General features: G+C 40.9%; 1 protein-coding gene across 2 annotated transcripts in view; it reads left to right on the forward strand.

The window, feature by feature from the left end:
- psme4a (proteasome activator subunit 4a) overlaps nucleotides 1-14,155 on the forward strand; it is a 30,516-nt gene that overhangs the window by 9,226 nt on the left and 7,135 nt on the right. For both annotated transcript variants that reach the window (XM_049601020.1, XM_049601021.1), the window contains 33 exons: nucleotides 1,543-1,606; nucleotides 1,700-1,774; nucleotides 2,162-2,284; nucleotides 2,384-2,476; nucleotides 4,154-4,419; nucleotides 4,583-4,769; nucleotides 4,865-4,954; nucleotides 5,055-5,119; nucleotides 5,709-5,859; nucleotides 5,947-6,045; nucleotides 6,140-6,209; nucleotides 6,329-6,396; nucleotides 6,513-6,728; nucleotides 7,901-8,058; nucleotides 8,248-8,343; nucleotides 8,838-8,893; nucleotides 9,010-9,066; nucleotides 9,187-9,242; nucleotides 9,586-9,684; nucleotides 9,817-9,879; nucleotides 9,963-10,058; nucleotides 10,214-10,345; nucleotides 10,457-10,666; nucleotides 11,839-11,975; nucleotides 12,252-12,305; nucleotides 12,389-12,518; nucleotides 12,637-12,718; nucleotides 12,844-12,997; nucleotides 13,131-13,200; nucleotides 13,284-13,409; nucleotides 13,504-13,656; nucleotides 13,809-13,913; nucleotides 14,012-14,103. In XM_049601020.1, coding sequence (XP_049456977.1) covers nucleotides 1,543-1,606; nucleotides 1,700-1,774; nucleotides 2,162-2,284; nucleotides 2,384-2,476; nucleotides 4,154-4,419; nucleotides 4,583-4,769; nucleotides 4,865-4,954; nucleotides 5,055-5,119; nucleotides 5,709-5,859; nucleotides 5,947-6,045; nucleotides 6,140-6,209; nucleotides 6,329-6,396; nucleotides 6,513-6,728; nucleotides 7,901-8,058; nucleotides 8,248-8,343; nucleotides 8,838-8,893; nucleotides 9,010-9,066; nucleotides 9,187-9,242; nucleotides 9,586-9,684; nucleotides 9,817-9,879; nucleotides 9,963-10,058; nucleotides 10,214-10,345; nucleotides 10,457-10,666; nucleotides 11,839-11,975; nucleotides 12,252-12,305; nucleotides 12,389-12,518; nucleotides 12,637-12,718; nucleotides 12,844-12,997; nucleotides 13,131-13,200; nucleotides 13,284-13,409; nucleotides 13,504-13,656; nucleotides 13,809-13,913; nucleotides 14,012-14,103 — 3,693 coding nt within the window. The remainder of the gene's footprint in view (nucleotides 1-1,542; nucleotides 1,607-1,699; nucleotides 1,775-2,161; nucleotides 2,285-2,383; nucleotides 2,477-4,153; nucleotides 4,420-4,582; nucleotides 4,770-4,864; nucleotides 4,955-5,054; nucleotides 5,120-5,708; nucleotides 5,860-5,946; nucleotides 6,046-6,139; nucleotides 6,210-6,328; nucleotides 6,397-6,512; nucleotides 6,729-7,900; nucleotides 8,059-8,247; nucleotides 8,344-8,837; nucleotides 8,894-9,009; nucleotides 9,067-9,186; nucleotides 9,243-9,585; nucleotides 9,685-9,816; nucleotides 9,880-9,962; nucleotides 10,059-10,213; nucleotides 10,346-10,456; nucleotides 10,667-11,838; nucleotides 11,976-12,251; nucleotides 12,306-12,388; nucleotides 12,519-12,636; nucleotides 12,719-12,843; nucleotides 12,998-13,130; nucleotides 13,201-13,283; nucleotides 13,410-13,503; nucleotides 13,657-13,808; nucleotides 13,914-14,011; nucleotides 14,104-14,155) is intronic.

A 14,155-nucleotide genomic window follows, 5' to 3' on the forward strand; every position in this document is an offset into this window, starting at 1 on the left:
GCCAGAGGAATAAACTATTAAGTTTCCTTGTTGCTTTTGCTCTTGGTCACTGATGCGAGGTGACGTGTATGATGTGTTTCAGCTTGAGTGAATGTTGTGATCTGTGCTGTTTGACATATTGTTGATAACTTTACTGATAAGTATAGACATACACTCCTGACCTGTTAAACCCAACTCAATGCCATGGGTGTTATATAAAAGATATGGACCCATAAATAAAGTACTACCCCAACTTGTTAGGGTCCGGGCAACTAAGCTGCCAGGACACTATTGTAATCCTAGATCATCTTCTTCTTCTTCTTCTTCTTCTTCTTCTTCTTCTTCTTCTTCTTCCGAGGAAATCATTCTTCCCATGGGTGAAAACTCGCCAAACTTTGCACAAAGGTCCAGTCTTATGCCAGATATCCTCAGCTGTAAACTCAAGCCAGTTGTCCTGATGGTGGCGCTACAGCAAGTGTCTAAAGTTCAAAACTTTGAAAATTCATAACAAATCAACCATATGTGTTACAACTTCACAACTTTCATCAAACTGTAGCCCCAATACTGAAGAAACCTTTTGTACACTTAAACCTATTAAAAATTATGAAGCTCGTCAATCTGTTTTTTCTTTTTTTTTTTTCAAAAACTGTAAAACTTCTTAAACCACTGTTGAGTTGCTACTTGCCAATTAGCTCAGAGCGATAGATGACCGTCTTAGGTTCCAGAGGTTGTGGGTTCGAGCCTGAACTGGTGCAGAATCCACATTGTAATGTAAACATCTTCTTTTGCTCAAGCTTATTGCTTAAAATTGCCTGAGCATCATCACTGTGCAGCATCTTCAAGTCTTTTTTCTGCTAGAAAATCTGCCTTCTCATGCTTTAAAATAAACCAAACTTTGCGCAAAGATCCAGTGTCAATACTTAAGTGTGAAACCATCTGAGGCTTCTCACTTTGCACATAGCTCAACTAGTTAAACATCAGTTTTTCACTTATGAAGCAAATCAGTCATTGTTAAAATAAATAACCAACATCTCCATGCTGTCTAGATGCAATATGTGTATTTTCAGATTTTTGTTTCGATAACTGAATTTTTTTACAGTGGTTTGAAATCTGCTTTTCCATGCATGGATGGCTACTAAACCTGCACATCTGGCTTAGTCAATTTGTGAAGCTACACATGAATTGTCACTGACTAATTAGCTTAGTGAGATAGAAACTGATTTTTAGTCTCAAAGGTTGTGAGTTTAAGCCTCAGCTGATGTAAACGGCAGATTGTGTTGCTAAATTCCTAAATGTCTTCCAATTCTTCTGCTTGTTGCTCAGAATTGCCTAAAAATGCCCGGATCCGACCCATCGCTGCGCAGCAGCTATAATTTTTCCTATTATAGTAGCCAGTTTGGAGCGTAAATAAGAAGGAAGGACTCTTAAAGGAAATGACACTAAGTCTTTGTCAACCCTTACCCTACTTTCAGTGAAGCTTCCCTTTGATGTCTTTCTGTCAAACTGTCACATGTTTGTACTTTGTGATGTCTTCTGTTTTTTAACCCTTTGTTTGTTTGACAGGTTGTGGTTCGACGAGTTGATCACCTTATGGTTGTCTGTGCAGAATCTTCCAAGTTGGGAAGTGGTGAGTAGATTGTTTTGTTTAAAAGATGTCTGAATGTACAGTAATGAGTATAGCTGTCTACCCAGTGTAACATGTTTTCCCACATCTTTGCAGCATCTGGTTAATCTCTTCTCTCGCTTGGCCAATGACAACATCGGCTACATTGACTGGGACCCTTACATCCCCAAGGTTTGTGTCTTTTTCTTCCACCGTCACTACATAGTTTACTATTTGCTTGTTTTGAGTTTTGTGGCAGATGCCCCCATGTGTGTCCTGACCTTTATGATTTGGGCTCATGGTGTGTATTTCATGGCCAATGCTGCTTGTCCGAGAAACAAACTATCAAGTTTCCTTGTTGCTCCTGCTCTTGGGTAACTGAGGGGAAGTGTCTTGCATCATGCTTGTGTATCAGCTGAGTGAATGTTTTGATCCATTCAGTATGTGTTACACATAAACATATACTCCTGATCTATTAATCCCAATTAAATATCATGGAATTTTGCAACGATTAAGTCCACCTTAAGATATTCTAATGTGGAATATTTGACCCTCATGGTGTTGTTTTTCACATTTTAGATTTTCACAAGAATTTTGAGGAGTTTGAATCTACCTGTGGGGACCAGTCAGATGATAGTACCACGATATGTCACCAATGCCTATGACATCAGCCATGTGGTGCTTTGGGTCTCATCCCTCCTGGTTAGTACACTATTCATAAATGATGTGCTAAGTAAATAATTTCAGCCACAGTTAGTGGGAAGATTGATGTCTTAATGATTCCTATTGTGTCCATTTCAGGGAGGACCCAGCAAGCAAGCTCAAGCACAGCTCAGTGGCCTTTTCAACAGTATTACATCCTTCTTCCACCCATCAAACCATGGCCGCTGGTTGGTGAGTGATTTCCTACGTCTTCTGGATGACTGTAGAATAGAAGGAACCACAAAGAATAGGGACGGCTTCATCAGACAGTCCATTAGAAATTCTGTGCTCTGGAGCAGCAGTCCAATATAATTGATTTTTTTTAGTGATTTCGTAAGGTCAGCGGGTAAGACACCCACTTTTATTTAGTGTATAGACTAGAGGTTGATTGATTTATCAGGTGGGCTGATAAAACTATTATTTGTGGTAGACCTTTGTTAGTGTCCAATGGCTGCCCAGCCTCTACCAGTGACACAGGGACGTGACTTAAATCACTGAAAGGAGGTGAGGAGGGGGGTGATGTGTTAAATGGAGCACTAGGTACAGCTCCAGATAAAGCATGTCCCTTCTGCTGAGTGACTGTGTTTCAGTGTATTGTTCTTTGTTTTGTATTTACATGAAGTTTTTGCCTGGACAGCAACAACGGTCCAGTCTGTGGGTCCCTTACTGAGTGAATGCTGTCACTTCCTGTTACAAATTAAAAGCCCTAGATGTCGGCTGATTAATCAGCTACTGGCTTTTTTCTGTTCCAAAATATATATATATATATATATATATATATATATATATATATATATATATATATATATATATATATATATAGCCCCTAAAACTACAACTGTGTAGGTGACAGTGATGGCAACATGAACAAACAACCCCACAACTGTCATCACAGTTTGATTTAAATGTAGCTAAACTCTGATTGGTGCATGGAAATAGATGACATCATCTTTCCAACTGAGGCCCTCCCCCTTGAAACTAATAAGTAGGGCACAAAGAAAAAAAACTACAGAATGAAAATTATCATAAACAACTGAAATCTGTTGGAAACATGAGTCATGACGGTCTGAATGCTCGCAGTTAGTTTAGATACATCACTCATCCTGCTTGTTCCAGCTATAATTCCACCATCGTGTTAACACAGCATGCCATGGCACTCAGCAACAGCACTTCACAATGACAAAGTACAGAGTCGCTCGTCATCATTTTTCTAGGAAGCTTCCTAAATGTTTGTATCAACTTCAGAGGCATCAAGAGGACATGTGAGTGAGATGGCTGCAATGCTATTAAAGGTCACTGGGAGTGCAGCCAAATGCCGTTCTGTTTTGAGGATCCCCCTCGACTAGATTTGAAGCACCACGGGCAGCAACGTGTCCTCACACATAAACCTTTATTTTTGGCAGGGGCATGAGTTTGTGTGTATTCTAGTCTGTTCCTTGGATACATGTCAGAGGGTCAGCCACTTAGCGGTGGCTTTATTACATGTAAACAGTGTTTTGCAATCAACTAAGAGTAAAGTACTACTGAGGTCAGTTCATGATATGTCGGTCATGTTTTCAGAGGCTCAGCTTAACCACCCACAGGAGGAAAGGTGGAAATTAAAACTCATGTCCCAGTGTAACAAAATCAGTATTCTGTGCCTGATGAGATGTTGTTAATTTCATTTAACTTGAGTGATTTAACTTTACTAATAATTTGCACTTGTACAAGACAAATAGAAAAGCTGTGTTTACAGTCTATTGGTTTGTGTTTATATGTCCGTTATGTCTACTTCTCCATTTGTCCAGACTATGCAGAGGCACACTGTCCACCCATGTGTCACCTCTTTGTCATGTATCTGTCTTTCTGTCCCTCTGTCCTCATGTCCAGATGAAACTCATGAAGCTGCTCCAGCGCCTCCCAGCCAGTGTGGTACGGCGGCTGCACCGAGAGCGCTACAGGAAGCCAACGTGGCTAACGCCAATACCGGACAGTCACAAGCTCACCGAGGAGGATATCACAGACTTTGTGGAGAGTATGATGCAGCCGGTTCTGCTGGCCATGTTCAGCAAGACGGGCAGTCTGGATGCAGCCCAGGCCCTGCAAAACCTTGCTCTAATGAGGCCTGAGTTGGTCATTCCCCCCGTGCTGGAGAAGTAAGTCTGTATTGAACGAGAGACTCTCAATTGTGAAACTTTGACCCAAGTTCTGCTTTGAAAAAATCTGGAGCACTGTTGCTAGTTTTCCGCTTTAGATATGAAACAAGGCCACATTTTGAAGCGAACACAAAGGGCTGATTGTTCTCTGTGTCTACCATAGAACATACCCTGCTCTGGAGACTCTAATAGAGCCCCACCAGCTGACAGCCACTCTGAGCTGCATGATTGGTGTGGCACGGAGCCTGGTGTCAGGTGGGCAGCGCTTTCCTGAGGGGCCCACTCACATGCTGCCCCTGCTCATGAGGGCTTTGCCAGGAGTTGACCCAAATGACTTCAGCAAGTGCATGGTGTGCCCCACTGTTTTTCATGTCTACTTCCCACAGTATACTGTATTTTTTTAACCTCTTAAATGTGATATAAACATCATCCCTTTCCCCCACAGATCACGTTCCAGTTCATTGCTACATTTGTGACTCTTGTGCCTTTGGTGGACTGTTCGTCTGCCCTACATGAAAGAACTGACTTGACAGAGGTAAATCACTATTATTCCTTCTCACCTTGTCAATACAAAAATGCTTGGTATTAAATGATCCTTGAGTTTAACTTTTTCATATTTTTGGTATGACTTTCAGGTGGAAAGAGAGATGTGCTCAGCCTCAGCTGAGTTTGAAGACTTTGTGCTTCAGTTCATGGACAGGTACGTGGAGTTTTGATAAGAGAAAACATGTTCTGCATTAAGTAGCAAGTCAGCAGCAGCTTCTTTCAGTCATGCAGTTATGATAGGAGAGATTCTTCAGGTCAACTTCTTTACATCTATCCACAGTAAAATACTGTTCAAAAAGGTATTTGCTCGAACAAGATTTCCAGTTAACTGAACATGACAAACTAGAGGAAGCTTAATGCTTAAAACTCAGCCCGCGACAGCCTCTGAAAGACCGTAATGTCAAGCGAGGACGCTGAACTGGAAAAGGGTTAAAGAATGAAATAACAAAAGCACTTCTCTGTAAAATTTATTTGAACACCATTGAATATAACTTGTTCCTAGCTCAAGGAGAAACCAAATCATAAAGTTATTTTTTTAAGAGGAGTCTCATCTATCACAGGAACAAATCAAATTAGGAATACATTTAAAATTTGAATGGTTGATTGACATAAAGTACAAGATTTTACATATTGATTTCACAGCATTCTTGAAATATACAAGTAGGTCAAGCTGCATAACCAACAGTATTTTCTCTGTTCATAATCTGAACATTTTAATTTATGTTTTTTTGTTATCTGCACAGATGCTTTGCCCTAATAGACAGCAGCACCCTGGAACAAACTCGTGAGGAGACAGAAACAGAGAAAATGACTCATTTAGAGAGTCTGGTAGAACTTGGCCTGTCTTCCACCTTTAGCACTATTCTCACACAGTGCTCCTTGGACATCTTCAAGGTAAAGACGTATTTACACACTTGTCTTATTCCACATTTTTAATATGTATGAACACACACAAACACATTTGTGACATTGTTTTAACAGGTGGCTCTGGAAAAGGTGTTCAACTTTGCAACCACCAACATCTTTGAGACACGTGTCTCTGGGAGAATGGTGGCTGACATGTGCAGGGCTACTTCCAAGGTGAGTGTTGTCCCCTGAGACTCCTCGCACGGGTATCAACTTCTCGTAGCTTATTAGTTTCCTATCTTCATCCTCCATGTGCTTCTGTTTACAGTGTCACCCTGCAGAGTCACTCAAGCTGTTTGTGCCACACTGCTGCAATGCCATAAACCAAATCGCTGTCCGTAAGTGCTCACCACATAGGAATAAGCATTTCTAAAAGAAGAGGTTTTCAAAGGCATGACTTTTCCTCCATGAGTCTTTGTCATATGCCTGATACAATATATTTTTTTTTTTTAAACAGATGAGGAAGTGTTGAATGATGAGGAGCTTGACAAGGAGTTGCTGTGGAATCTTCAGCTACTGTCTGAGGTGATTTAGACTGCTCATGATTGACTAACCCACCCCCTAAGTTCCTGTATTTACCAACACCTTCTATATATAATCTGCACTTCACTATATTTTCCCCTCTGTCGTGTGCACCTCAGGTGACCCGGGTGGACGGTGACAAGGTCCTGCCATACCGTTCTAACCTGGTCCAGATTTTGCAGTTGACGCTCCACCTCAAGTGTAAGCAGGGCTACACTCTAGCCTGCAACCTGCTGCACCACATCCTTCGCTCCTCAGCCCTCATCTACCCCACAGAGTACTGCAGTGTGCCAGGTGGCTTTCACCAACCAATCAGTGACTACTTACCCATCAAGGTAGGAAGATTGATTGTTTACACAAGCTTGATTAAATCAGTATTACATTTTCTTTAACTCGCAACCAACAATGGCCTTGCTTTATTTATTGTGGTTGTCCCACATATCTGCCAGTGAAATCACACATACTCCACTTATCATCCCTCTAGATTAGTGAGAGATTGTGTTTCAGAAACAAAGAAACACTTGCAGTGACAGACGTTTGTACTTTAACCAGATAAGCCGCACAACTCTTTGTAGCACTCGCCATGACCTGGTTTGATTAATTGTCCGATCCTTTCTTTAGATTGTTAGTCAGCGAAGGCCACCCGTACTTTGATCTTATTAAGTCGCTTCCTTGGTGGAGGCATGGATAGTAGATCACTTTTTTGGATTACTGTCTCCGGCACAACAAGAGAGACAGGATGTCTGGAGGGCTTGGCAATATATCGATACTATATCAATATCGTGATATGAGACTAGATATCGCCTTAGATTTTGAATGTTGCAGGTGTTATCTGTTCTTAGGCTGCATCACAGTAAAGTGATGTGACTGTTTAAACTTCACAGACTGTACTCACTTAGTCATTATATTCACATTACTGATGATCATTTATCAAAAATAATTTTTGAAAGCACCAGTAGTTAGTGTGATAGTATAGTCTTAAGTATCAATATTGAGGTATTTGCTCCAAATTATCCTGATATTTTGTTTTCTCAGTATCACCCAGGCGCCCTCACTTGTGGTTACCACAGCAGTGGCAGTAGTGCAGGCCTGAGGGAATGTGTTATGTGTTGCATCTGTCTTTACGTGGTCTTTGATTAGTGCCATTTACATATATGCAGTGATAAATTGTATGCCTAATCACAAGTTAAGACTCATAGCTTTACCTTTAGCCTCTAATCACAAATAATAGTGTCAATACTGATGCATTTTTTTATGTCGTGATTTAATTCAGTAGATAGCCATGTCCATCTCTTAGTGGCGAGTCTGTGTGATTGCACTGGCAGAAATCCAGCTCCAAAATACCAAGTTCCATGTGCTGTATTCCTGATTACGTATCTATTGTTGATATCTGAGGGGTGCCACAAAAATGTTTACTTTTATGTATTAATGTAGCCTGACATTTTTTACCTCACTAGTTATTGTATTAAAAAGTATAAGCTTTGCTCTTTGTCTCTGTTCCATGCAGGACTGGGGTCGGCCTGGAGACCTGTGGAATCTGGATATCCAGTGGCATGTGCCCAGTGTTGAGGAGATGTCCTTTGCGTTTTATTTACTGGATCTGATCCTCCAGCCTGAACTTCAGCGCCTTCAGAGATTTGCACAGGGAGAGCAAGACATGAACAGGTATGAAGGAACAAGTCTTAGTGTCCATGTGTACTTCCTAAAGAGATTACATTCTGATGTCTACTGAAGTCAGTAGCTGTAGACCAGATGCAGTCCATTTTTGTGCATTTGCTTTGACTCTATAATGTACAGTGTGTATATAGATGATAGTTGTTGATTTTGTGTTTTTGTTTTTTGTTTTTTTTTAAGGGATGACGTCCTACAGAGCCTGACCATTGTTCAGCACTGCCTCCTTGGAGCTGGGAGTCTGATGCCTCCACTGAAAGGAGAGCCGATCCCTGAACTGTGAGCAGTTTTATTCACACACAATGTTGATGCTCTTGAGTATCACGATATTTTGTTATGTGATACTGTATTGATTGTCAAAAACACTATTGATATTTAATGAATAGTTTACATGCAAGGATTCAAGGCAGTGGTTCATTTTGTTTGTGTTTAAACCCAACATGACACTAGCGTAAACACAAAGAACAGGGGCCTATGAAACAGGCAACAAGCACTGATTCTTGCTTACAGTATTGCAGTATATCATGATACTTTGAATCGTAACCCTTGTACTGTGATACATATTGTGTCGCCAGATTCTTGCCAATACACAGCCCTAACTGAATGACTGAGTTACTTATATATTTACAGCTGTGTAACTGTAGTATGGTTGCTAAGGGCTTTATGATGGAATTAATATAGGACAGATGTTTTAGGGCACTTTTTTATTTAAAAAACTTATTCCATTTATATTTTAAGTAGCTAACTCGGCTTCCAATCTGCCTTCCCCCCAGGGTCCATAGTATGGTGAATCTAGATGAGACCAGCCTCTACACAGGAGTGGAGTATGGTACGTGAGTCACTTTTTAAGAACTGTTGGATGATAAAGGTTTCACTCACAATACATGTAAATCATCAGGTTTGTTGGAGTATAATCTGAGACTGTCATATTATCTCTACCTGCAGATGAATCCAGAGAGAACTACAGAGATGCTATCTGTAAAGTGATGAGACAGCTGCTACGTAAGTGTTCACTCAGTTATACTCTCTGCAGCCTTATCCCTAATCAAGTCTTAGTCACATTCAGCTGAACAGGCAAGCTCTCAATATAGAGTTTCTGAGTTCCTTTACCTTGTCCTGCAGATTACATCCTGGAGCACTCTGAGGATGACACCAAGTCTCTTTTCTCCATCATCAAGGTAGGCAGCTAGCAACATAATAGTCTTTACTCTTTTATTTCTTTGTGTTGAAGAATATGCCAATATCAGGGTTCAGGCTGTTGTACTCTGTCATCCCCTACCAGCATTTACTACACACTTGCACACACTTTAATGCTACCTTTTGGAAAGCCACAGTGGAGCTGTGTGCGTAACTTATTAAATGCTGCATGGGCGATTGTGTAGGCGTAGGTCATCACTGAATTTATTTGAATCACGTTTGCAGTCTTGAATCGCCCAAAGGCTACATAGGCTATTGGCAGAAGCTGATGCATTGATCCCAGTGCCCAAAACTAATCAATATTTTGTCTGCAATACCTTTCAGATCATCAGCGACCTGTTGAACTTCAAAGGTTCTCACAAACATGAGTTTGACTCCCGCTGGAAGAGCTTCAACCTTGTGAAGAAATCAATGGAAAACAGAGTGAGAAATCGAACAATATATTGTCCTTTTGTACAGTTGTCATCCCCAAAGCTTACATTAAATGCATTAGTGATAATGATATTACATCCTATGCACTCTGAAGTGTATAATGCCTTGCTGTTATATTTGCAGCTTCATGGGAGAAAGCAGCACATCAGAGCTCTGCTAATAGACAGAGTCATGCTCCAGCATGAGGTAAGTCCTTCATAGAGAAGTTACCTTATTGGATATCATTTTATCTTTGCCATTTATAACTTTAAAATTTTGTGTTTAATCAGCTGCGGAAGCTGACAGTGGAAGGATGCCAGTACAGGAGCATTCACCAGGAGCTGATGAGAGATCTGTTGAGGCTTTCCACAAGCACCTACAGTCAAGTGAGTTCCACAGGACACTCCACAGCAATGCATTATTTACATTAGCTTCCGTTTTGTTTTTTACCACAGATTAGCCATTACACATTATGTACCTAAAATGCATTTAAACAGTCTAGTAAATGATATAGTAACTGAGATTTTTCATGACCTTGCAGGTACGCAGCAGAGCTCAAAATGTGTTGTACACTGCACTGGGAACCTACAATTTCTGCTGCAGAGATCTGATCCCTCATGTCCTTGAGTTTCTCGACCCGGACAACAGCAATGTCACACAGCAGCAGTTCAAAGTAAGACAGTCCCCTCTTGCACATCTGTGTCATAAAGGAACTCACAAAGTTTTATATTTTCAAGAATTCAAATGTTATATTTTCTAATTAATGTTTTGTTCATGTCTACAGGGTGCCTTGTACTGTCTTCTTGGGAACCACAGTGGAGTGTGCCTGGCCAATTTGCATGACTGGGAGTGCATTGCACTGACATGGCCCGCCATCGTACGCTCTGGCCTCAGCTCAGCCATGTCTTTGGAGAAGCCCTCCGTTGTGCGGCTCTTCGATGACCTCGCGGACAAGATCCATCGCCAGTATGAGACCATCGGCATTGACTTCTCTGTAAGAAAAACACTTTTGCAAGTGGCTTATAGAATTAAAGGGAACTGTGATATAGTAGAAGCTCAATAACTCAAATACACATACCTTGAAATTACAGATCGGCTTTGAGTGACTGTTGAGTCTATATCTATCTATATCTAAGATCAGTATCAGATGATTTCCATTTTTTAAATTGAAAATACATGATAAAACTGTATTGATTCCAAAATATTAAGCCATGAAAACAGTAAAAATATAATTTAGTGTCAGTACAGAGGCCCAATTTAAATTTAAAAAAAACAATTAAAAACGTCAAATTCTAATGTGTGTTGTCCGATGCAAGGCAACACAGATAGAGTTAACCCGACACAAAATTCAAATTTTATTATCAAATTATCAGTATTTTTCTCTCTGCTGTTGTCTTTGTCCATTAATTCACTCAGGCGAAGCTTACTGAAGCTACCACAATTCTCTTTTTAGTATTGCGGAAAAGTTTTAACCAACATTGACCCTACAAACCACACACGCTGTTCCTGATAAAAGTGGTCCTTAAAAACTTGTAACACCATCTGGCCAGTCTCTATTGTCTCAAATGACTGTATTTATTAAACTGCTGGTGCAAAGAAACACACTCCACACATCAGAGGCTGCATAGAGTCAGTTTATTAATTCCCATCCCTAACAGACTAGTTATAGCAAAGCTGCAGCAAAAACAAAGGTTATGAAGATATATACTTATCTCAGCCATTTTGTCTCCCGCTCTAAACAAATCTTGCCAAAGCCAGTTTCCAACAAGCATATCTAAAGAAAGTGAGACAACTCACAGCCTTATCATCTTTACAACTGGACAGTCGGAATCTTCTCTCATGTCAAAGGTTGCACAGCTCCTTTTGAGTTATTCAACAGATTATTTAGGTGTGATTCAGCAATTTTGTATTTAAATAGGAGTACATTTCTACCACAAAACTAGTCACAAAATAGTTAAATGGAACTTTTTCTTATTACTCTCTGGTCTCCTGTACTCCAACAAAGCTATGCAAGGGAAACACAGTATTTTATCAGTCTCCCCCATATCAACTCTCTGCCTGAGTTTAACAAATCACTCCCTCCTATTGGGGCTAGCTTTATGTTTAACTCCCTCCCACATGTTTGGAAGAATTATGTCACATACTATATGTTTTCCATCTCTTTAGATCCCTGCTGAGTGCTGTGATGTGGCCAGACAACTTATGATCGCAGGAAATCCTGTTCCCAAGGAGCCTGTTCTTCAAGATGAAGAAGTAGGAGAGGGTTTGAAGAGACAGGAGCTCAAGAACGCCGAGTCTGTGGAGTGAGTTCACATCAGGAGCAAGACAAAAAAATCATCACCACACCAGAGATCTTAAGTTAAATTCGGCTCATCGAACACTTAGATATAAAATGGTTTTACTTTGAGTCTCCAGTTCATATCATGGTCTTTTGCTCCCACATAATAAAACACTTAAAAACTTCAAAGTACTGACACATAACCCATCTGTTAGGATGATGCACTTACTGTGTAACCTAAATGTGAACATTTGGTTACATAACAGATGCAAATACTGATACTGTTCTACATTTTTTGTAGGAAATACGAACAACTCATTGGTGATCTGCTGGACTGCATCAGCAACAGGAACATGTAGGTCATTTTAATATTCATCAAATCCTGTTTATATTTATTTATTTATTAGTCTGTAACACCTGCTCTGTTTAACATTTCAGGCCATGGAAGTTCGAACACATTGCAATTGGCTTCCTGTCATTGCTGCTGAGGGATGATCACCAACTCCCACCACCTGCTGTTACATTCTTTGTGAAAAGCCTCAACCATGACTCCCTCTATGTCCGCAAGGTGTGCCTCACACAAATTATGAGACATGTAGTAGCAATGCTGTGATTCTGCAGCGTATGGATGCATCCCAGCCTTTCCTGTGGACATTTTGTTTGAAATGTCCCATTTTCTCCATTAGGTGGCGATATCAGCCGTGGCAGGGATAATGAAACAAATAAAGAGGCAACATAAGAAAGTCCCCGTCAACCCCTCTGAGCTCTGTAAGCATCATATGGTTTTGTTTGTTTGTCTTGTGCATGGACATTGCAGTTTTTGTATCTTATTTTCATTCCAATTTGTAATTATAGCTTCTAAAACTCATCTCACAACAATTCATATTTGGTAGGTGGAGTAAAGCAGGCAAGTGGTATTGTGGCAGGGGACCGTCTAGACAACCAGTGGCTCCAGTATAACAGCAGCAGCCTGCCACGCACACAGCAAGACTGGGATGGCTGCGTGTTTGTGGAGAAGACCCACTGGGGATACTACTGCTGGCCAAGGTTTGTATTTTATGTCTTATATTCTTTACTTGACTGTCTTTTGCTATCTTGATATATTTATCTGTAATGCTCTCAATCAGACAACATCTTTCACCTTGTTTTTATTTACCACCACCTCATTATTCTTCTCCAGAAAACTTATGATGTATGCACCACTGGAGGAGCAACCCAAACAGAACTTGGCCAGAGAGGAAATGACAGAGGTTTGTGCACAATCATACACACATCAATAATATGAATGCATGTTAACGGTTACTTAAAGTAATTGTAATGCCCTTCTTTACAGCGGGAACAGATCATCTTTGACCACTTCTCAGACCCAGTATTCATTAACCAGTTCATCGAGTTCCTCTCTCTTGAGGACCGTAAGGGCAAAGACAAGTTCAGCCCTCGCAGGTTCTGTTTGTTTAAGGTGAGATTTCCTGAGAGTCGTGTTAAATACAGAAAGCAACTTGAGTCAGCCAATAGAGAATTTAATTTGTTTCCTTCTTCTGCTCTCCTTCCAGGGATTGTTCCGCAATTTCAGCGATGCCTTTCTCCCCCTGCTGCAGCCACACATGGAACGCCTAGTGGCTGACACCCACGAGAGCAAGCAGCGTTGTGTTGCGGAGATCATTTCTGGACTGATCAGAGGCTGCAAACACTGGAGCTACTTAAAGGTATGGGATTGAAACTCACCATGAAGAGTCACCTGATTTTTATATTGCAGTTTCATCATGTTCTTGGCTTTATGGTGCTTATTAAAATTTTCTGAGTCTCCTTCCAGCCACTGCACGAACTCACCTGTACATACACTTGTGCTCTTTTTCAGGTTGAGAGCCTTTGGGAGGTTTTGTGTCCACTGCTCCGTACTGCCCTGTCCAACATCACAATAGAAACGTACGCAGACTGGGGCACCTGCATCGCCACAGCCTGTGTAAGCTTTTGCTTGTTCATCTCCAACATGTCTTCATCTTTCCTCTTGTGTCAGACATCCTTCCTTCCATATGACTCTGTTGTTTCTGTCTCGTACAGGAGAGTAGAGACCCACGCAAGCTCTACTGGCTGTTTGAGATGCTTATGGAGTCTCCAGTCAATGGAGAGGGGGGCTCCTTTGTCGATGCCTGGTGAGTAGAAAGGTTGCTGCCTGAAGCAGATGTTCATGTGACTGACAAACTC

The sequence above is a fragment of the Epinephelus fuscoguttatus genome, linkage group LG16 (assembly GCF_011397635.1).
Source record: "Epinephelus fuscoguttatus linkage group LG16, E.fuscoguttatus.final_Chr_v1".
NCBI classification, from domain to species: domain Eukaryota; kingdom Metazoa; phylum Chordata; class Actinopteri; order Perciformes; family Serranidae; genus Epinephelus; species Epinephelus fuscoguttatus.